The 24313-nt window shown below is 38.7% G+C and overlaps 1 protein-coding gene across 1 annotated transcript in view; it reads right to left on the bottom strand.

Annotated features, from left to right (window-relative positions):
• Positions 1-7359: 7359 nt before the first annotated feature.
• Catspere (catsper channel auxiliary subunit epsilon) overlaps positions 7360-24313 on the bottom strand; it is a 204918-nt gene continuing 187964 nt past the window's right edge. The window contains exons 20-22 of the mRNA XM_047519946.1: positions 24044-24201; positions 11821-11874; positions 7360-7513 (exon numbers count right to left, since the gene is read on the bottom strand). Coding sequence (XP_047375902.1) covers positions 7360-7513; positions 11821-11874; positions 24044-24201 — 366 coding nt within the window. The remainder of the gene's footprint in view (positions 7514-11820; positions 11875-24043; positions 24202-24313) is intronic.

Raw genomic sequence — 24313 nt, 5'->3', positions numbered from 1 at the left:
TCTAGTTCTCGGTCGCCGCACCTTGGGACCTAAAATGGCCGCAAGCCTCGGATCCTCTTCCACCCTGGAGCCGCGAGGTCCCAGAGAGACTACAATTCCCAGCATGCAGAGCGGGATGCCCCCTTCGCTACTGAAAGCACAGAGGCGGAGTCTTTACAGCCTCGACTACAACTCCCAGCATGCTGCGGGGTCCCGAGCCTCTGCAGATCTCTCCGGGAGACTACAGCTCCCAGCATGCACTGCTTTGAATCTGCTTTCGGATCTTTTTTGCTCTTCGTCCTTGGCGAGCGGTGAACTCTTCTACCTTCAAGCTCTCAAGCGCTACTTCTGATCCTGTTAACGTCGCATTGAGTCTGATGAAGCCAAGGGAATGACAAAAGACTAAAGTGATGATCCTAAAATTTCCAACTCTCTCCTAGGTTTTTACCCCACTAGGGCAGCGAGTGAAGAAATAGAGGAGGCAGTTTGCTGGTGTAGGGTGGGGTGTGACATGTTAATTCTCAGGATGGAATTTACGTTTTGTGAGACTACTCTGCCCAATGGGAACAGTACAGCAGTCGTAGATTAGCACAATCCTAGGAAACAGAAGGCGCTTGTACATTCATTCAGCAAATGTTTGTTATGTGCCAACATATGTCACACTGTTGTAAGGCTCTGAGGAATGCAGTGATTAAACTGGAGGGGGTGGGAGCACAAGCAAAATATCAGTGCTTCGTAGAAAATTTAAATGATAGAGAATAATCTTAGACCGGCGGCACTGGGAAGGACTATGGAGGAGTTTTAAGATAAAATCTGAATGACCAAAAGCCCTGCAAATATTCAGAGGGACAAGTGTATCAGTCAAAGGGAACAGAAATACAAAGCACCTGAGGTATTAAAGTGTTATATATTCAAGGAAACAAGAGAATTCTGTGACCAGAACATAATGGGCAAGAAGGCTATGGTATTAAATAAATTGTTTGGGTAGTCAGAAACCAGATCCTGAAAAGGTTTTAAAATTCATGATAGCGTTTGGATTTAAAGTAAAGATTTAGGAGGGATTGGACAAGGGAGTGAAATGAGTGTGTGGTAAATAGGTTTTAGAGGCGAAGAGATGATCAGTGCGTTAGGGATCTTCTACAGGGAGATCAATGTAGATTTGTGTCCCAAATTACACATGATTTTGGTAAGTGTCTCCCCCACTTTTTGGGCTGGCATATGACATGCTTTGGTCCATAGGTCATTAATTAATATGATGCAACAGAGACTTTAGAAGCATTTGTTGAATTGGCACTTGTGTTCTTGCTGACCACCACCCTATGAGTGAGTTTGGGCTAGTCTCTTGGATGATGCAGGTCACATAGTCATCACCCACCAGCTGACATCAAACCACCAGTGAAGTAGTTGAGGCTAACCTAGTTCATTCTGCCGTAGCTGAGCCCATGCAACCAGATGAGCCACCCACAATCCCCCAAAGAACATGGGAAATCTTTTCAATGGGGTGTGGTTATATGGGAAAAGCTAACTGGTTCAATCAATTAATAAGCTATTCTGGAGGTGTATGCAGAAGGTGGCTTAGATGTTGCCAATAGTGGAGAAGACTGAGAAAATTAGAATTGGAGAATTTTGGAGGTAGAGTCTATGAAACTTGAATAATGGGTTGGGTGTTGAGTTGGGAAGAGAGGATTCGAGAATAACTTTTAGGTGTTTGTCTTGAGCATCTGGGTGGATAGGAATGCCATTTATAAGATATGAAAACATGGTTGGGAGGAGGGAAATTAAGAATTATGATTCGGCCATGTTAACTTGGAGATGCCTTTTAATATCCATGTCAAATATGCTTTGCATAAACTATAGTCATGGCCATTATAAATAGACTTTAAAGACTTAGGCCTGGTTGGATGACCTAGGAGTCATCCAATAAGTAGTAAGAAATAAGGTCACCAAGGAGAAAGCTCTAGGACCCTTGACCATTTAGAGGTCAAGTAAACGCAGAAGAGGAGCCAAAGAGAGAGGAGGGAAGTCACAAAGAACATGATAATGAAGAGGTCACAAGACTCAGACTCAGCAATATAGAGATAAATAGCCTGATGTGAGCAGAATCATGGAGGACTGGGATTTAAAAAGATGATTTGAGAAGCAAATTAAATAAATGGAGACAACTCTAAAGCTTGGAGCAATAGCTAGATAGGAAAGTGTAGTTAGTGGAGGGCATTTTAAAGATGGAAGGCACTGGGAGCACATTTATATGTAAAGAGAAAAATGATTATTTAGGAAGACAGGGAGATGTTCAAGGGCAATGAAGGAGGGATCTAGGGATCTAGGGTGCTGGTGGGAGGAGCTGGCCTTTGGTAGGAGGGATGCTTCATCCATAGTGACAGCATAGAAGGCACATGTATATGCATAATGATGGAATAGAAGGCAAGGGAGGAGGCAGGCTAGGAATATTGGATGTAAGAAATGGAGATGTTTTCTCTGATTTACTTTGATTTTCTCAATGAATTGTGAGGCAAGATTATCAGAGAGAGATGAGGAAAGGGGCAAAAGGAATTGGAAGAGATACTAATCTACCATAAGAGAAATCATTCATTGTTCTGTCACTGAACAAGTATTAAATTATGTGTCAACCACTGTGTATTTCACCCATGATAAAACAGAAATTTTAGTATCCTCAGGAAGTTTACAGTCCCATGAAAAACAGAAGGTATTATGAATATATATTGTCCACTTATAAATTTATAATTTGAATTGAAGGAGACAAGCAGTAATAGAGCATAATAGACTTATTTGAGGTGGTTGTCAGGAGACTTATTAACAAAATACAAAGAGTTATGAATTGAATATTGGAGAGCTAAAAAGACAAAAAAGAGATCACTAAGGTATCAGAGCTGGAAGGAGCTGTCACTCCTAAGCCTGAAAGAACAAAGAAAAGATGTTGAAATTCAAATATTTTTGCAGCTGGAATTCAAAACTCTGAAGAGGGGAACTGCTGGTAGTTCTCAAGGGGCATTATGACGCTGGTCCTAAAAAGTTTTAAAAACATCAAGCTAGAAACCAACCACTGCTACTGATCAACTACTACTGCTGTGGTGAAGAAATCCAGCTAAATTCATGCTGACAGGTTAGAAAACAGGAGGTCCCTCAAAATTGACAACTACTTGAGATGGCAGAGCTGGAAAACTCAAGGGAGAATGATGCTCTTTGTCTTAGATATCTTTAGTTATGGGGTGACTTATTATTTGGTACCAGGGATTAAACCCAGGGGTGCTTAACCTAGCCCTTTTCATTTTTTGTTTTGCAACAGGGTCTTGCTAAATTGCTTAGGGCCTCATTAAGTTGCTAAGACTGACTTTGAACTTGCCACACTCCTGCCTCAGCTTCAGCCTCATGAGCAACTGAAATTACAGAAGTGTACCACTGTACCTGACTATCAGGAGACTTTTTAAGCCGTCGTTAACTGTACCAAGTTGTCCAGAAGGGAGTCCTCCCGCCTTCCAATCCTCTTCCTGTATCCCTTATTAGAGAAACTTGCAGTAAGCTACAGTGAAAGCAGAACTGTATTTTACAGAATTCTGGCCCCAGCAACACAAAGGAAAGCATAGAAAAGCATTTGAAACTGAAAGACAATAGTTTTGATTAATCCTCCCACAGTCAGGAACTATTTATTTGGTAACCAGTATGGAGGGAGATATAAGATGTCCAAGCCATGATAGAAGAAAATAAAATGTAAAGCTTTTGTTATCCGTGTTGTGTTTACTGTGTACCTAATTACCTCCAGACAGCATCTTAAAGCAAACATTAATTATTTCATGGTTTCTGGAGTCTAGGAATCTGAGGACAGTTTAGGTTAGTGTTTTTCAACTAACTCAAGTCTCTGGTGGAGTTGTATTCCATCATGTTAGTGCAGCTATGGTCATTTCATGACTGGGGCCTGAGGGTCAGCTTCCAAGATTACCCATATCACTATGGGCAGGAAACTTTAGTTTATCACTACATGGACCTCTTGGTAGGGCTGCTCACGCTATGGTAGCTATTACTTTTAGTGCAACTGATGCAAAAATGTAGAGGAATGACCAAGAAGGAAACCACAGTGTCTTACAACCTTATCTCAGAAGTGGTCTACCATCACTTCTGCTTTATTCTTTTGGTCATTTTAAGCAACTCTAGAGCAATGTGAGAGGATACTACACAAGATTGTGAATACCAGGAGGCAGTGATCACTGGAGCCCATCTTGGAAGCTAACTACTACAGATGACTATATAAAACTCTGTTACCTCCACTAAATTGACAATGAGTGAAGAATGGCTTATGTGTTTCAGAGTACTGCTAGTCTCCTTTTTTGATCCATTGTGAGGAATTTTTGGAAGATCGTCCTCAGTTCCTCTCCCACACTCCCTGACTCATTCTCTGGAGATTAGTTATTATTTGCTCTGATTACTTTGGTTGGACATGTAGTCCAGTGTTAAAAGGTGACTGTGTAGATTCTCCTGTAGCTCTTAGATTTTTCCATTTCAAAATTGCCAGTTACCTGAGGAGATAACAGAACTGGAAATTCTTTCAGGGGACAATGGTATTCTGTGTCTTAGATGTCTTTAGTTTTAGGATGATTTTTTTAAGCCATGGATAATTGTACCAGGTTGTCCAGATGCAATTATATGTTACTCAGACTGGCTCTGTTACACTGTATCTAAAGCAGGTGATGGCTTCAACCAAGGCATATAATTTTTCCTGGTTAGATGGTAAGAATTCAGCACTGGTCAATTCTGTGCTTCTCAAGTCTCCAGGAAAATTATTCCATATTGGTAATAAGAGGAGATAATCTTCACTGAAATTTGGGCACTCTAGTGACTCTTCATTCTTAATTGGTGCAATATGACCTGGGCCCATACCATCATTGCATCCCTGTCATGATGATCAGATTGAACATGAACTTGGTTTGTTGTCTTAACATCATCTATATGAGAATGTATACTTTGGAATTCCAGCAGATAGGCAGATAATTTAATACTGTCCATGTGAATGTGAACTAGTTCTGATCCCATTTTCTCACTGGGATGGAAAATAACACATTTTTCAAGTCGATAGTTGCGTAGCATATACCTGGAGTCTGACAAACTAGCAGTGTTTACCACATCTGACATACTAGTTACAACTGGTGCTCCTACTTGGTTAAAACTGTGAGTTGACGGTTATTCTCCAGGATTCACCCATTTTCTATAGGGTCAAGATTGGCAAGTACAAAGATATGCCAGGGACCAATAATCTGTATCCTTTAGGTCTTTAATGGTATCATTAATCTTTGTTATCTTCCCCTCCCCAATCCCTGGAAAATAATAATGATTTTTTCACTTTGACAGGGTGTGTGTGGGTACAGTGTTAGGTCTTTCCCACTGTGATTACTCCTACTTCATAGACCAGAGTCCCCATGTAGGGTTTATTCCAACTTCCAGGTATATCAATTCTAATTATGCAGTTGGAGACTGAGAAAATGACTCTTGTAGGAGAAAAGCCACTGTGGCTCTCATAAGCCCTAACTCTAAAGGAGGAACTGATGACACTTTGGGCCTCTGAGTTGATTGTATTATCAACTCAGATCTGTGTGTAGTAGTCATCAAAAATGTCTGGTTATTCCCTTTCCCCAATAATGGTCACCTGAATAAATGATCATAGGTTTTTTTTTGGGAGAATTGTCAGAGTCTCCACTTGCCACAGTGTTGTATAGGGCCCCTGCCACCTCTTTATTAAATGAGTTCTGGATCTTAACTTTTACTCAGCCTTGGGGTACTTTGCAAGGGACCATGACCTTTTATTGGGACAACTGCCCTGGGTCTCCTCTTCCTTACTTTATTACAAAAATAGATGTTAATCAATAGCCTTATAGAATGACCAACAATTTTGCCACTAACAACACCACGTTCTACTGTCTCCACTCTCTACAAGTTGAGACTCCATGGCTGCTCCTGTCTTTATGATAATGTAGGCTTTTAGTTTCTGGAAGGATAGCATCACCACCAGGCATCTCTTACTTGAGACCTGGTCTTGCCCATGGATGTTAATGGACCCAGTTCGGTGGCCACCTCTTCTACAGTCATCCCTGAAGTGCAGAGGAGAGAGAACACTAAATGTTTTAGTGATACTAGGATCAGAGGTTTTCCATACTGGAGCTTCCAACTTTCCCATAACATACATGCCTTGGCTGTGTGTTCAAACATTTCTGAAACTCTGCAACTCCCAGGTCTTTTGTTTACTGTTCAATATGTCTTCCCTTCCATTACTGGTAATGATGATCTTTGTAAGCTACCACTGAGGCACTCAGATCCTCTGCCTAGCTGTTGACTGCTATGGTTCTCAGTAGTCTCTCAGCAATCTGCTGGTTTGGAAAAACTTGAATTTTGGTTTTCTTAGGTATATAATCTTGTTATTTAAAGAGAATTTTATCATTCCACCCTGCCACAGTGTTTGTACTCGTTATTATATTTTTCTCTTATAATGTCAGAACTTCCAAAACAGAGAGGAGTAGCAGGTATCCCTATCTTATTCCTGATTTGTGGACTGGTCTGTGCCTTTGGGGTTCCATCTTGCCTGTGATCTATTCCTGAATGCCTATACTGTGGATTTCAGACTTGTCTAGCCACAATCACATAGCTAATTATTTTTCAATAAATCTCTTTGCATTCACACACACACACACACACATACACACACACACACACACCTCCTTCGGGTTCTGTTTCTGTGGTTCAACCCTGACAAATACAAATACAATAATATTTGGACAAATTAAGAAGTTTATATTAAGCATTGAATTCAAATGTTAAAACTTAGAAATAAAACTCAGAGCACCAGCTACCTCATTTTCATTATAATACTTTATACATTTTATATATGAATGTACCATGAGAAAAACTTCTGAAATATGCTTAAGACAGATTACTTTAGTCCATACACTTTTATTAAGTCCTTAATTACATTATATTACATTAATTACAGTCATATAAAGTTTCATATGAAGTTTTATGCAAAATAATATGACACAATTATATTTTTTCAAATATTTACTTTATACTTAGGAAGGATTATAACAAACTTATTTTTTAGATGCCATATAAGATATGAGTATATAGAATATCTTTAAAATGAATATAAACACATCAAAGATTTTAATTTAATAACATACAACATATATGAAAATATTTCTGTTTAGGGGTAATTTAAGAATATTTTTCAAATTTTGAGTGTGATAATATTTTTAGCTTCTATTTTTTAGTATTTCTTGGTGAAACATACACTCTGTCTTTATATATATATATATATATATATATATATATATGCACACACATTCTTTCTACGTACATATAATCAGAGTAAACACAGTTTTCCTAATTTTTCTTTTGTTTTCCTAGAGGTTTGTTAAGTGGTTCATAAATAAAGTATCTATAAATCCTCATATATTGGAAGTAGCTCAGAACTAGAAGAGTGAAAAACAGTAGCATCAGGACAAAGAGGATAGATGCAACCAGATAGAAACTTGGCCTGAAATAACAACAACAAAAAGTCATTAGAAGTCATTCACACTTTTGCTGTTAATTTACTCAGTCAAATAGTTTTTGAACAGCTAATTACTTTGCCAGTGACTGAAAACAAAGTTCAATAAGACATAGTGTCTATCCTCAAGGTGTTAAAGTGTTTGAGGCTGACCAGGGAGGAAGGTAGTGTGATCTGTATGACAAAACAGAGCATGAAGTTCTGTGGGAGCAATGCCTCACAGAAGGTCCTCTGGTGGAGGGTATTCTGGACACGTGTGGGTAGGCGTGGGAGTGGAGGAAGCGACTAAGGTGGAACAGTGTTCCAAACAAAGGGAGATGCATATGGAAGGCCATGGAAGCATGAGAAAACTTTGAGATCACTTCTGGAATGTTCTGGAACTGACCGTAGCTCAATTTCCTGGAACTCAGGTGCTGGGTAGAGTGGTTAGAGATAGGTAGTAGGCAGGGGTCAGATGAGAAAGACAGTTTACCCCAAGCTAGAAAACATGAATTTTAGTGCAAAGGCAAGAGGGAATTTCAGAGGTATGACATAGGATTGATGTTTTAGAAGGATGATGATTCTGATTGTAGTGTGATGAATGGATAAAAGGGAAGCCTGAGTGTGAAGGAGGGAAAACCAGTATGAGATATTTGTAATAATTCAGTTAAGTTATGATGAGGGTCTTAATTAGTGGCTGAAGAAATGGAGAGAATGGACATGTTTAGCAGTTAAGTTGGATTGATTTCCATGATGGTTTAAGATGTGGTGTTTGAGAAATATAAATAAAGGATGTTGCCCAAGTTTGGGGATAGGTTTCCATGGGGATGGTGTCACCATCCACAGATAGAGGATTCAGAGGAAAGAGCACTTCTCTCTTTTCTCCTCCCCTTCCCTCTCCTCCTCCTCCTCCTCCTGCTCCTGCTCCTCCTCTTCCTCCTCTTCTTCTTCTTCTTCTTCTTCTTCTTCTTCTTCTTCTTCTTCTTCTTCTTCTTCTTCTTCTTCTTCTTTTCTCTCTCTCTCTCTCTCTCTCTCTCTCTCTCTCACTCACTCTCTCAAGAAACTGGGTCTTGCTAAGTTGCTGAGGCTGGTCTCAAACTCCTGAACCAAGGGATCCCCTTGCCTCAGGCTCCTGAATAGCTGGGACCATAGCTGCATTCTACCATGTCCAGCTTAGAGCACTTCTTTTGTGTGTGTGAATATGGCTGGTTTACTTTGGGGAATTTTGAATTTAAGGTATCTGAAGGTCAACCAGGTGTGTGTGTGTGTGTGTGTGTGTGTGTGTGTGAATACAACACTTATTAGATGTTACTCTCAGTTGGGTGCCAGATATCTGACTCTTCACTCAGGACTCTGCATGGGTGCCTCCCATCAGAGTGGATTTGCTTTCTATTTGGTGTCCTAGTATCTGATGTTAGTTTTTGGTTCCCTTTTAAACCATAATTATTTGTTATCAGTGTTACAGTTTCCGTAAGTCCTTACAGTTGCCTTAGTCTGATCATTCTCATCTGTGGCTATAAATGTAATCTGGCTCTAGAGAATGTTTTTCCTTAACTAAATAATATAACCATCTGATATCTTCCAGGCATTGTGCAAGTTGCTGGCAAGACAATGATGAGTAAAAATAGACACAAGCCCCATGTCCATTTTAGTGGGGACATAATCAATTGACCAATGAGAAACTAAATCTAAAACTGCAATTGTGATAAAGAACTAAGAAGGAGAGATATATAGTGCAAAGAAACCTCATTGTGGTAGGATTTAACATGGTAAATGAGATCCAGAAATGCCTTTTGGGGGAAAAGATAATTATCCCCAAAATCTGAAGAATAAATAGAAGTGAAGCTGATAAAGTTAAAGAAGTTTGATGGGTCTGGAGCTAAGTGAGGACATGATCCAAGATAAGGAATAGTAGTTAGGGGCTAGGTTGAGAGAGGCCTTCTAGACCATGTGGAGGAATTTTACTTCTATGGAAAGACAATGTGTTCAATGTTATTGAAATTAATATTTGGAAAATATTATTCTGGCTCCAATGAGGAAACTGAATTAGAAAAAAAAGTAGGAGTGGACAAGGTGAGTTTGGTTAGTAGTCTATTTCAGAGATAATGGTAGTGATGATGGTTAGTAAGAAGTGGATCTATTCAAGGCCTACTTAGGAGATTAAATGAATGGGAGCTAATGGAGGTTTGAATATGAATGCTAGGTTTATGGTTTTTGTTTTTTATTTGTAAACTTACATAGACTGTTTCCTGGGAGAGGGAACATTGGAAAACAGGGTCACCACACCACCACAGAGCGTACAATCAACATCATAGGAATATGAATGGATCCTCTTGGAGCTGCACAAGGACAATCCATAGGACTGTGTGTGATGACCCAGATGGATCAATTGTAAGGTGGGACAAATAATTGGGTAGGAGAGTGGGTGGTAAGATCATGAATTCACTTTTGGACATGTCTAAAATCTGATATCTAGAACGATGCTTTAGGAAGCAGAATAGTTATGAGTAATGACAGTGTCCGCGGTGGGACTATGGAAGCGTACAGCTGAAGTGCAGTAGAGGAGGAGGTCACCAAGCATGAGGAAAGGTCATGATGTTGGGCAGGTTGGTCATGTAGACACTGATGGTGGGGTTCACTATAGAGGGCAGGGCCAGTTATTGATGAGAAGGAGAATTTAGGGAGAACATAGCAACAAGGACAGGGACAGCAGGGGCTATAACAGATACCATGAACCTCAAAGATCAGTGTGTGTTTATTTTGACATTTTCTGCATTTTTATAAGAACCAGTATAATGATTTGGAAGTGCTAATTAGTCCCTGAGGTACAGAGAGAATGTAAGAAAATAGTGTTACAAAGGAGGGTTGGAGATGAGGCAGTATCCTCAGGAGAAGCCTGGTTTCACCTAAGGGGATAGAGGGAGGACTCAGAGGACAGTTGAGACTAGTTCAGTGGTGGCAATTTCAGAGGGTAGAATAGAAAAATTGGGGAAGTGCAGAAGTGCTGCTCTCTGCCTCCTACGAATGCTCATGGAAAGGGCTCTCGTACTGGAAGACATTCCCCACCAGCTGACCCCTGTCTGCCTCTGGTATCCTTCAGGGTTCAGATGTTAACAGAGGCTAAACTGTAGTTACTAACCTAGTGGACCATTCCCTATGCCACACCTGTATGTCCTGGCTGCTTGTAGGTGAGAGCTGGGGCAAATGGGTTGCCTTTATTCTTTCTCCTCTCCTCCCTCCCTCCCTCGACTCCCTCAGAAGAGGAACAGAAGTTGGATGAACTACCACTCTTCATATTCAGCTAAATCTCAATCCCCAGCACCACAAAAAAAAAAAAAAGAGTTTCATATTCAGCTAAATCGAATGCGCCAATGTGACGAGGAAGAGAACAGTTATGTGTTTCCCAAAGTTAACTGAGAAACAACACCTGTTTTATCTCATTTGCAGATTATTCATACCAATAACCTCCCTCAGCAATGAAACACTGAGCCATTGGTAATGCTGAAAGTAGGCCATGAATAGCTTCTACTTTTTTTGTACGCTGGGGATTGAATCCAGGGCCTTGTACATGCTGGGCAAATCCTCTGCACTGAGATATACCACCAGACCCTGTCTTCTACTTTTATTTAACCTTTGACAGAAACCAAAAAACAAACAACAAACAAAAACAACTCCCCCCCCCCCCACAATACCAGATCTAGGACAGAAACAAAGTCATTTAATGTCCTAACTTAAATATCATGACATTTTACTGTGTCCTCCAATGGAACTGGAAATGAGGCCAGGCACATGCCTTTGCTAGTTGTTTCCTGAATGCATCAGAATGATGGTCAGTGGCACCATCTCCACCTCAGCATTTTACCATCTGCCAAGTAGGTGGAGTTGAGGGACATGTCTAATAGGAAGGCAGGAGCTGTTGAATGGGGCGGAAGGAGAAAGGGGACACTGGGTGTAATAACAGGAATTCCTTCCTGTTGTATTCATGGTACACACACTGTTTTTAGAAAATCTTGTAAAGGGCAGAAATATTAGTACTTTAGGAAAATAGTAAATCTGTCACTTGGGAAGACAGAGAACAAAAAAAAAATCTAAGTATAGATTTATAAAAGCTACTGATTGTAGTGAACACTTCATTTGAGTTTTTTGTTTATTGGTTTGTTTTTAGAATTAAGTTCTACATGTCACATGATATTTTAAATTTAAGCTGGGGATCCAACAAGTGATTGCACAGACTGTTTCGGGAAATATTGAGGTGCCCTTCCTTTTTACCACTACTCATATCTTTTAGAAATTCCTTCATTAAAGCCTCTCCTTACCTGGGAATCGCTCCATAGGTCTCTATTGCAAATATAGCCATTAGATTACAGAAACTGCAAATCAGAAAAATAATATTAAAGAGTAAATTAAATGCAATATATTTAAAACCTCCTCCACATTTCTGTAATAATAATCAAATCATATATATTCTTAGTTAAGGTGTCATATTCTTTTTTTAATTAATTTTTTCATTATACATGACAACAGAATCCATTTTGACGTGATTATAAAAGCATGGAACATATCTGTTTCTAATTTAGACTTATTACTTCTTCCTCCCCTTCCCTTTTCACCTCCATTTCCCTTCCTCTATTGATCAATCTTTCTGCCATTTACCCATAGTTATTATTATTATTTTAAAATTTATTTCTTGTAGATGTGCATGATGGTGAAATTGACTGTGGTATATTCATATATGTACATAGAAAAGTCATGTCAGATTCATTCCACTGTCTTTCATTTTCCCATCCCTCTTCCCTTCCCTCATTCCCTTTTGTCTATTCCACTGAACTTCTAATCTTCCCCTTGTCCCACCTTATTGTGGGTTAGCTTCCACATATCAGAGAAAGAATGTGACTTTTGTTTTTTAGGTTTTTATCACTTAGCATGATATTCTCCAGTTCCATCCATTTACTGGCAAATGCCATAACTCCATTCTTCTTTATGGCTGAGTAGTAATTTCATTGTGTATATGTACCACATTTTCTTCATCTATTCATCTGTTGAAGGGCACCTAGGTTGGCTCCATAGCTTAGCTATTGTGAATTGTGCTGCCATAAACATTGATGTGACTGTGTCACTGTAGTAGGGTGATTTTAAATCCTTTGGATATATACCAAGGAGTAGGACATCTGGGTCAAATGGTGTTTCCTAATTTTTTGAGGAATCTCAGTACTGCTTTCCAGAGTGGTTGTACCAATTTGCAGTCCCACTGACAATGTATGAGTGTACCCTTGTCCCCACATCCTTGCCAACATTTTTTATTACCTGTATTCTTGATCATTGCCATTCTGATTGGAGTGAGATGAAATCTCAGTATAGTTTTAATTTGCATTTCTCTAATTGCTAGAGATGTTGAACATTTTTTCACATATTTGTTGACCCTTTATATTTCTTCTTTTGAGAAGGGTCTGTTAAGTCCCTTTGCCCATTTATTGATTGGGTTATTTGTTTTTGGTGTTAAGTTTTTCGAGTGGCTTTTTTTTTTTTTTTTGGTACCAGGGATTAAACCCGGGGGTGATTAACTACTGAACCACTTTCCCAGTCATTTTTAAATATTTTATTTATAGACAGGATCTTGCTGAGTTGCTTAGGGTCTTGCTAAGTTGCTGAGGCTGGCTTTGAACTCATGATCCTTCTACCTCAGCCTCTTGAGCCACTGGGATTACAGGTGTGTGCCACCATGCTTGGCAGTTTTTTTAGTTCTTTATGTACTCTGGAAATTAATGCCCTGAGGAGCAGGTGACAATGATTTTTTTTCCCATTCTTTAGGCTCGTTTTTCAGGCTCTTAATTATTTCCTTTGTTGTGAAGAAGCTTTTAAATTTGATGCTGTCCCATTTATTGATTTTTTATCTTACTTCTTGTGCTTTAGGAGTCTTGTTAAGGAAGTCAATTCCTGAATGGATATATTGGAGTGTTGGGCCTACATTTTCTCCCAGTAGGTTCAGGGTTTCTGATCTAATTCCTAGTTCTTTGATCCACTTTGAGTTTTGTGCAGGGTGAAAAATAGGGGTTAAGTTTCATTCTACTGCATATGTATTTCTAGTTTTCCCAGCACCATTTCTTAAAGTGGCTATCTTTTCTCCAATGTAGGTTTTGGCACCTTTGCCAAGTATGAGATAACTGTATTTATGTGGTTTGTCTCTGTATCATCTATTCTATTCCATTGGTCTTCATGCCTGTTTTGGTGCCAATACCATGCTATTTTTGTTACTGTAGCTCTTTAGTATAATTTAAGGTTTGATATTGTGATGCCCCCTGCTTCACTTTTCTTATTAAGGATCGCTTTGGCTATTGTGAGCCTCTTAGTTTTCCAAATGAATTCCATGACTGCTTTATCTCTTTCTATGAAGAATGTCATTGGAATTTTAATGGGAATTGCACTGCATTTGTATAGTGCTTTTGGTAGTATGGCCATTTCAACAATATTAATTCTGCCTATCCAAGAAAATGGAGGTCTTTCCATTTTCAAAGCTCTTCAGTTAATTTCTTTAGGGTTCTCTAGTTTTTTTCATTGTAGAGGTCCTTCACCTCTTTCATTAGATTGATTCCCAGGGTTGTTTTGTTTTGAGGCTATTGTGAATAGGATAGTTTTAATAATTTCTTTTTCAGCTGATTAATTGTTGGAGTATAGGAATGCAATTGATTTATGGGTGTTGGTTTTGTATTCTATTTTGCTGAATTCTTTTATGGAGTTTTTCAGGTCTTCTAACTATAAGATTAAGGTGTCACATTCTTGACAAGGGACAAGATAGATTTCTATAATAGCCGTGATGATATTTCCATTTGCGCATTTAGGTTTCTTTGAGATTCCTCAGAGCCCTACAACATAACCTCACTGTCTCTTTGACAGCATTCATAATTTTAACCAAGGTTCCAAAGGCAACAGTAATAATGATATTAAAAATAATGAATGATAAGTATTGATAGAAGTAATAAGAAGTTAACATTTAGTAAGCATTAATACTTACTGAAAATGACTATTGTGGACTAGGCAGTATGCCAACTGCTTACATGCATTATCCTAGTCGGTCCTCACAGCAACCCTTCTTTTTATTTTATTTATATTTTACTCCACATTTTTAATGGTGCATTATATTTGTACATAATGGCGGGATTTGTTGTTATGTATTAGTATATGCATGCAATTCAACAATATAATTTGGCCAATATTATTCCTTGGCACCCTCCCCCTCCCCTGGTCCCTTTCCTCTATCCTACTTATCTCCCCCTTTGCTTTTCATGCCATCACCCCCCACCTTTTTTTCCTTTTTCCTTTCTAGCTTCCACATATGAAAGCAAGCATATGTCCCTTGACCTTCTGAGTTTAACTTATTTTGCTCAAGTTCCATCCATTTTTTTTTCCTGCAAATGACATAATTACATTTTTCTTTAAACTTCTTTATCCATTCCTCTACTGATGAACACCTAGGCTGGTTCTATAGTTTGGTCATAGTGAGTTGTGCTGCTATAAACATGGGTGTGCATATATCGCTATAGTATACTGATTTTAATTCTTTAGCATAAATACTGAAGAGTGGTATAGCTGGCAACCCTTTCTTTTAGAAGAGGAAACTGAAGCTCAGATAGGTAAAGCAACTTGCAAAAACTGGTACGGTTGTTTGAAGAGCAGACCTGGAATTTGTTTTTTTATTACTAGGAATTGAACCCAGGACCTCAGGCATGCGAGGCAAGTGCTCTCCCACTAAGGTACATCTCTGCCCTTCTTTTTTTTTTTTTTTTTTTTTTTAATATTTTTTAGTTGTTGATGTACACAATATTTTTATTTACTTATTTATCTTTATGTGGTGCTGAGGATCGAACCCAGTGCCTCACATGTGCAAGGCAAGCACTCTACCACTGAGCCACAACCCCAGCCCCACCGCCCTTCTTTATTTTATTTTGAGACAGGGACTTGCTAAGTTGCTGAACTTGATGATCCTCCTGCCTAATGAGTAGCTGGGATTATAGGAGTGCACTGTTGTGTCCAGTGCAGACTGGGATTTGAATTCGGTTTTTTCTGACACTGGAGCTCACGACATTCTCTTGAAGCAGGCTGACTCCCCCAGGAAGCTGAGAGTGTTAGGGGCTTGATATATGGAAAGGTATTATCATTTCTAAAGTTACATTCTATTCTCTTTCAAAATTTAATACTTGCTTAGAATAAGGTAGGTTATAGTTAAGTAAATATTTATGACATAATTTTACTTATCTTCATGTGGAAGAAGATAGATAAAGTTGCTTATTTCTACTGAGTATCTGCTGTGTGGTTCAGCAACATTAGGACTCTGCCAGGTGCTTAATTTACTTATAAGAACACAGTAAGATAGGTATTATTGCCCCATCTGACAAATAGCTCAAAGAGACTAAGGAATTTGCATTTGCTTAGTTCTGCATTCCACTTTGATTAGAACAAGGAAGGGATGAAAAGGGGCCATTACATAGTGATTAAGAAGATATAATAATCTAAACGTATAGTTACCTGAAGCAAAGCTTCAAAATGCACAAAACGGAAACTGGTAGAACTAAAAGGAGAAATTGACAAATTCTTAATTGTAGCTGGAGACTTCAACATTCTTCTCAGAAATTGATAGGACAAAGAGAAAATTGGTCTTTTAAATAAGTTGAGATGCCAGAAATCCCTTAATTTATAGGAATAAATTTAAAGATATGGGGAAAGAGAAGTGTTGAAGAGAATTTACTTATCTACCCTGAATTCAGGCCCAGAGAGAAGAGGCTCTGTTTACCACAACATTGAGAACTACATCAATGTCAGAAACACCAGCATTTGAAAACAATGTTTCATGAGTCTGTTCTTAGGGTGAAGTATCAGGAAGGAGACAATATCATTGAAATGGACTCCTTAATTTCATAAAGAATGAAGGGATCCAAATGGACTCAGTAACTAGAGTTGAAGGAGACATGGCTACCATTGGTGAAAGTGAGGTTTTAAAACTATTCAAAAACTAGTAGACTTGGATGAATCCTTGGATATGGATAGTTGATTTGGGTACCTCTTGGACTGACCTCTCAAAGTTCTTCTTGGTTTCTATAATGAAAGTAAAACTGATACACAGAGACCTTACAAGCTCACATACCTTTGTTTAATTTCCACACCTGAGTCTGATGACATATCTAGAATTCCCTGAATGGATGGGAATCCTTGAGGAAGACAACAACAACCTGTGCATCTGCTCTAAAAGTCTTTCTGTTAGTTTTCCCCAGGGCAAATGTACATGGGGAAAGGGGAAATATCTAACACAGTTTTTTATTTTGACAGTGACTGTGAACTAGCACAAATCCCTAAAGATTCCAGAAGCTTCTGTGTTCCATCGATCAGAATGTGGACTTAAGGAAGATGCATGGTGGATGTGGTTTTGACTAAGTTCACTGTGTATTAGGTCCAGTGGTACTCGTCCTCTATTGTTTCTTTATTCCTGAATGTATCATTGGAAAAGATCTACTAAAGTATCTGGTAGAATTCTCATTCTGAATTCTGAAATAATGGAAAAGAGCTATTATGATAGGAAGGGTGAGACTGAAAAGCAAACATGAAGATCAATGCTACATTCCTAGCAGAATTGCAGAGAATTGATATTGAAGGATATAGGGATGCCAGTTACTAGGTAGTGCATGGTGCTCATGGGTCATTGCAATTCTACTCTTTCAAGGCTGAAGTACTCATTTCCTGAGCTACCCAGACTACTGCTTAGCAGTGGAGTTCATCTTTAGGACTTGGCCTCCACCAAGGCCAAAATTCTGTGTGTGCGCCTGCGCGTGGGGGTGGGGTGCGGTGAGGTGGGGTGGGGTGGGGAGCCCATTTCAATGAGTGACCGATTTAGAGTTGTAAAGGTCTTCTCCCTTTTTCCCAATTTGAAACAATTCTACAGGGTCACCCAGCTCCAGTGCTGCTGTGAAACCAGTTAAGGGCTTTACTGGGACTGCAGTTCTGCTCACTTCTTCCTCCTCCCAATTTTACTTCCATTACTCCCCCAAAGATGCCAATTTCATAAAGGTTTGCAGAAGGACCTGACGATCTGCCAGAGTGGGATCCTGGGCAAAGAGAGCCTTTCCTAATGGTCCAGCTTATGTAAACTTCCCACATGCCAATCTTCATCTCAACATTCTCTTTCCGGGGAAACTGACCTGCAATGCTTAAAATATCTCAATATAAATAATCTGGCTGAACTATTCAGAAGATTGATGGTTTGAGGGAGTTGATAGAAGATTATCATGAGATCAATAGTGGCCATTCCCCAATGTAGTCTCATCACTGAAACAAATTGAAACAGCTTCCAGCATCTAATAAGCAGTCATTTGTTTGATAAAATATTCCCTCAACCTTTTGTCCACTCACCCAATAGGTAGAAAAGACCTCCTGGGAAATACACTAATACTCATTTCTTCTTACTTCAGGACTACATCTGCTTGATGATCCTGTCATAGAGGAGTTTATTTTTATCATCATCTCATAGGATATCATGCTAGTCTGCTATGTTGATGATTCAAGACCTGGTGAGCAGGATGTAGCAGACACTGTAGATAAATTGGTAAGATAAGGGAAACAGATTCCACGAATAGTGTGCGGCATGATATACCTTTGAGAGTAAAAAGCAGATTGCTATTCCTAGTACTCCCTACCACAGGAAAGAATTGTACATTTTTGGGCAGAAGGCTCACTTTGGAGTTTGGAGATAACATATACTACATTTTGATGTGTTTCTCTGAATATGCAGAAGGACCTGACGATCTGCCAGATTGGGATCCTGGGCAAAGAGAGACTTTCCTAATGGTCCAGCTTATGTAAACAGTCCTATTCTTATGACCTAACAGATCTCGAGGTGCTTGATGTGTCTCTGGCAGATTAGGAACCTATATGATTGTGAAGTTCTGATAGGGAATATTAGCAGATGCCTCTATTTTTGAAGGAAACGCAAGCATTCTTTTTAAAGTAATACTTCTTCTAAGAAACAGCTTATGGCCAGGGCCTTGGTAGAAATTGAACTTCTGACCACATAACACCAGGTGACCATGAAACCTGGGCTTCCTATTGTCTATTCAGAGTTATCTCTAACACCATAAAGTCAGAACTCCTCAGCCAAACTCCATCAGTAAGTGCAAATGATATGAACTGATTTGGTCTTGAGAGGACATGCATGAATAGTCAATTCATAGCTCCAGTTGGCCTAGAGATGGCCTATTGTTCATGACTGTAAAGAAAAAATATAAGAAAGATTTACAGATTGCTCTGAATTGCAGTGTGGACAGCTATGGCACTGAAGCTCCATTCAGGAACAGTTTGAAGCACAATGGGAGAAGAGGAAGCCCCTCGTGTAAAGAACTTCAAGTAGGATGCATTTTCCACTTTTCCTAGAAGGATAAATAGCCTGTGGCATAATCATGAACAGGGGCTAAATGTTTGAATATCTGACCAGGACTTAGCAGAAACAAGAAATTTTAGGAAAAGATGTATACGCAAACTTTTTGGTATGAGACTAGAGTGTTAGAATATTTGGGCCTCATGTAAATGTTTATCAGAAGACCTTCACTAGAGAGGAGGCTCTTACTTTGTCATCTGGTTACCATGTAGTTTGCCTTTTTCCCTAAGTACTCAGATGCTTGCTCAGTGGGTTCATAAACAATGTGGCCATGGTGCCTAGGATGGCTTCATCAGCAAGGATTTTCCCTTACCCATGCTAATCTGAACACTATCACCACAAAGTATCATATTTGCCTGCAGCACAGACCAACCTTAATCCTTCTATATTAATCTAGAGGCATCAGACAGCCACCTGGTGGCAGGTTGATTGTATCATGGAGGGGGCAATGATTCATTCTTCCTATGACATTTTTGGGATTTGAATTTGCCTTTTCTATGTAACTTCTTCCTGCAACACCACACACACACACACACACACACACACACACACACCCAGAGTCATATATATTGTCATGTTATCCCACACAAGATTACTTTTAAGGAACTAATTTTGTAGAAAAGGCAGCAGAGGGCGGATAGGCACAGAATTCACGGGCCTCACAGAATAGTATTGGCATGAATATTCAAGGTTTCCCTTTCTTATTTGCTCATTACCTAGGAGTATTTATACTCACTCTGGTATAAATATTAATAAAACTTCACTTTACTCTCAGAGTGCTCTAGTTTGGGTAATAAATTGTGATTGAAGTTATAAAACAAGCATAAAAGGTCACCTGTGAGGTTGGGGAGTTCTATGATGACATAATACTCAGCCAATGATCAAGATATGATGGTATTCCTCCCACAAGAGTTTGAGAATACAAGAGTTTGAGAATCAGAATGATAGAATTGGGAATGGGATCTGTCACTATTTCACTTAAAACCCCAGGCATGTATGGATAAGGATTGTGATAAGAGTTGTTTTTATTGTCCTCTGAAGTTGAGGTTTTTGGACAAGTAAATTGCGACATGGACTGTAGTGGACATTTGTTTAGCTCTTTCAGTTCACTTATTTTCTCACCAGCTGGATACAGTCTCTTGCTTAATCTTGTGAGATGTAAGTCATGCTGATTATTTTTTCATTTCTAAAAGTTTTCTCTGTTCCTTTTCTAAGTCTTCTGATCAGTTTGGGGAATTTCTTATTCTTTCATCACACTTTCAAAATTTTCTTTAAAATTTCAAAATCGAAGTATAGGTATTTTGTTTTCTGTGTGTAATAAATCAAATATTGGAGGCTTTTTGTGAGTTTGTTTTGTTGATGGTTCCTTTCACTTGTTCATGGTTTCTTCTATTCTTGTGCATTTCATTCATTACACCTTTTCCTCTGGGAATTCTTTGAGCTTTGCATTTAAAGTGCATTCTTATGAAGGGAACATACATTTGTTTCTGCTGAGCATATTGAAGGCACAAACAAGCTGGGACCACTTTAAAATTTTGGCAGATTATTACTCAGCTAATGCGAAATCCAGCCTCAAATCTACTGAGTATAGATTTGTAGTTAACCTTTTTTTTCTATCTGGAGACATGTTGTTTCAGGAACATCAACATCTTCCCCTAAGGATTTTACCCTTCAAAACCACAAGTTCTCTGATCTACTCTGACTTTCTGAAAGGGGTCCAAATTTGGTCTCTTGTCTACACTTGTGGCCTTATGATCCGGGACACTGGGGACAGGCAAATAACCCTTGAGGATAGAATGGTATCTTCAGATAACATCAATGGGATTCAGTGGATTTTTGCTTTTTAAAAAATTTCTGGCCTTCAAGAAGTTCCCTTAGTTTCCTACTAACCTGATCATTTATTTTAAAAAAATATATGCATTTTAAGTTTTGTTCTACATTTTTGGTCTAATATACAGAAAAAGTTTTCTCTGAACACCAAATCTGTCATATTGCTAAAAATAGAAGCCTATTTATACCTTTTAGTTTCCAACTTAAATTGTGCCCTATAAAATTATGTTTTCACATTTATTAAAATTTTATTTTTGGTCCACTATGAGATCATTTTAAATTATAATTTCCCCCTAGGATGTTGCCATATCTTGGTGTAACTCATTTATTAAACTTTGTAGAGTAAAAATAGAAACTTGATTCTATCTCATCATTATTCCTTTGAACAAACTCTCAGTGGAATTGTTCTTCCTTATCCTGGATAAAATATTGGGCAGATCTCAGATTTAAGATATGAATAAATGTTCTCAATTTCCAGGTAATATAAATTTTCCAGGTGATGAAAAGTCTATTCCAGTCTACTTACATAGCTTTAGTCTTCAAACATTAAAAAATTCTTCCTTCCCAAAGTTTGGGTCTGAATCACACTCAGGAGGTAAGCATTGAACAGAGGGGTATGATCATTCATTTTGTTTTTATCACTAAACTTCCTTTCCCACTTGCTATTTTCCAAACCTCCTAGAGTTGAACATATGGAGGAGAGGATCAAAATTTTATGTGGCTATTTTCTTGGACAAAAGTCCTTAGGTATTGAATGCTCAAATATTAGTTTTTTCTTTTGAGAGGAGAGAGCTAGCATTCTAATTTTTAACACATAGACTGGGTTCTTCACGCACTTTGATCTTGTAACTGGGAAGTCCAGGAGTCAGGTGAGGTGATGCCTTCTCTATTTACCAATCACCCATCGATTAATGGATTCCTGTGTCTTTTTCTCCCTACATTATTCTTTTGGGGTCACCTAACCCTTTAGGGTAGGCAGGGGTGGGTCCCTTTCATGATGACTCAAGTCCAGCCTGTTGCCCAGGCTGGTCTCAAACTCCTGGGTTCAAGTGATTCTCCTGCCTCAGCTTTCAGAGTAACTGGGACTTAAGGTACACACCAACATGCCTGGCAAAGTCTAATTTCCTTTAATGGCGTGCATATTTGAACCCATTGAAAGTGTACACTTACCCCCCACCTTTGGTGAGAGCCCCATTTCACTCTTTAGCCTCCCTATTGTCAGTGTACCTATAGGGAGCCTGTTGGCTTCAAAACTTCTTGATCATAGTCAAAAGTAGTCCTCGTTTCCCTATCCACAAACCAAGAGACCCTTGCTAGGTTCCCTGACTGGTTCTCTGAGGCCTACTTTATTTGTGGGGAGCATCCACATGCAGGAAGGAGGCACAGCACTCAGAAAACTCTCTCCAGGGGAATCCTATTAGCCTTCCTTATGAACTCCCAGTCTTTGAAATATATTGGAGGTTACTGGGGGAAGGAACCAGTTTTGGGATGTCCCTCTTGTCAAGTCCTGCCTTGATGATTATGATTTTAGAATATGGGAGAAATTGACTTTGAGGTCTCTGCCAAAACTGTTAGAATCACAACCGAATACCCAATTTTACTGTGTTTTCCTATTAGCTTTCTATTTTTTTTCTCTACATATTTTTCTTTTACTTGAACAGCTTACTGCTCTGTCCCTTTTCTTATTACCCCCAATTCCTTAACTATGTGTATCTCCTCAAACTCTTCTCTCTTTATGATCTGCTCATGGAATCACTATAGAAGATAACCACGTTTGTATTTTCAACTTTTTGTCATTAGCTCTTTCTTTCCAACTCTAGGCTCAAATTAGAATTTTAAACCATTTATAGTATAACTTTCCTTACATAGTTCATTGCCCTCTTGTTATTTTTGGATATGAGGTGTCCCCCCAAACTCCTGTGTTAATAAAGGAGGTTAAATTTATTATGTAACCTAATCAGTGGATTAATCCAATTGATGGATTAATAATTTGAATGGACTAACTGGGTGGTAACTATGGGCAGGTGGGTGGGGCTGGAGGAAGTGGGTCACTGGGGGGCATGACTTTGGGGTTTGTATCTTGTACCTGGCTCCTCTTGCCCTCTCTCTGCTTCCCTGATACCATGAGGTGAGCAACTTTCCTGTACCATGCCCTTCTGCCATGATGCTCCATCTTATCTCAGGTCCAGAGTAAGAGTGTCAGCCAACTATGGACTGAGACCTCTGAAATCAACGTCCATTAAAAAAAAAAAAAAAAAAATTCCCCCTCTAAGTTGTTTTTGTCAGGTATTTTGGTCACAGAGGTGAAAATCTGACTAACATACTCCTCAAATTTAAAGTCAGAGCACTTATGTCAATATCTCCCCCAAAGATAAATAACACCCATTACCTAAGGATTTAATAAATTACGCCTATGTAATGAAGCCTTTATAAAAGTCCCAAAGCACAGAGTTTAGAGAGTTTCCAAACATGGGGAGGTTCCTGGAGGCTGATGTACCCAGACAGGCATGGAAATTCCGCACCTGTTCCTATGTGCCTTGCCCTTGTGATTTCTTCATCTGTATCCTTTGTAATATCCTTTACAATAAACCATTATTCATTAAAAAAACAAACAAACAACCACAACAAAAACCCAACAATGGTCCAATACAAGCATTACATAAAATTATGGTTCAGCTAACGCATACAGGTATATGTGAAATGTAAATTACTTTCCTAGTTAAACTTGGGTGTTATCACCAAGATTTTCTCATGTATATGCAAATATTTCAGAATCTGAAAAAAATCAGAAATATGAAACACCTCTGGTCCAAAACATTTTGGATACGGGCTGCTCCACCTATTTCATGTTCTCCAGAAAGTTTTCTTCTACTGCTCAAAATAGCATTAATGTTTCCCATTTCTGAATTACAATTGTGTGTTAACAGTAAAAATGATTATATTTGAAAAATTTATTCTGAATTTCCTTTGATTTAACCTCATTTGGTTTGCATGTGTACCTTCACTAAGTGACTAGGATTGCAGCTTATCTTATGTTCAGATCAATCATGGCAGTGGGACATAATATTTAGAATGTAATTTCAAATGGAGCGATGTAGTTAATGTTCAGCATAAAATCTCCCGTTTCCATGCAATGTTGAATGTGATTGCTACAAAGTGAAAAGGCAAATATAGAACTAGCAAGAATAACAACAATTGAATCTTTAGATGGCAATCAAATTAAATCAAGAAAACAAAAATTTAATGTTGAGGAACCAATACTAAAACTATTGCAATAAAACATTCATATTCACCTGTAGTTTGGGTCCAGGATCTTCACACGAAATACATACATTCCGGAGTGGCTCATGGGCCAATATATGTGATTATTATTAGAACTGTTTATAATCTCGTATGGTTGACTTAAGTCTCCTGGTTTTCCAACAGCATAAGAAAAACAGGTCTTATAGTTCTGGACAAAAGATGAAGACAAAAACCTTAAGAACATTTTCTGACTGTAACAAACAAAATTATATTCTAATATATTTACCTTGAAAAATTATTTAGAGGTGTAATTCCCTTCT

This window comes from Sciurus carolinensis, chromosome 12 (genome assembly GCF_902686445.1).
Source record: "Sciurus carolinensis chromosome 12, mSciCar1.2, whole genome shotgun sequence".
Taxonomy (NCBI): Eukaryota; Metazoa; Chordata; class Mammalia; order Rodentia; family Sciuridae; genus Sciurus; species Sciurus carolinensis.
Note: the sequence above shows the minus strand (reverse complement) of the source record. Positions and strands in the feature narration are given on the sequence as shown.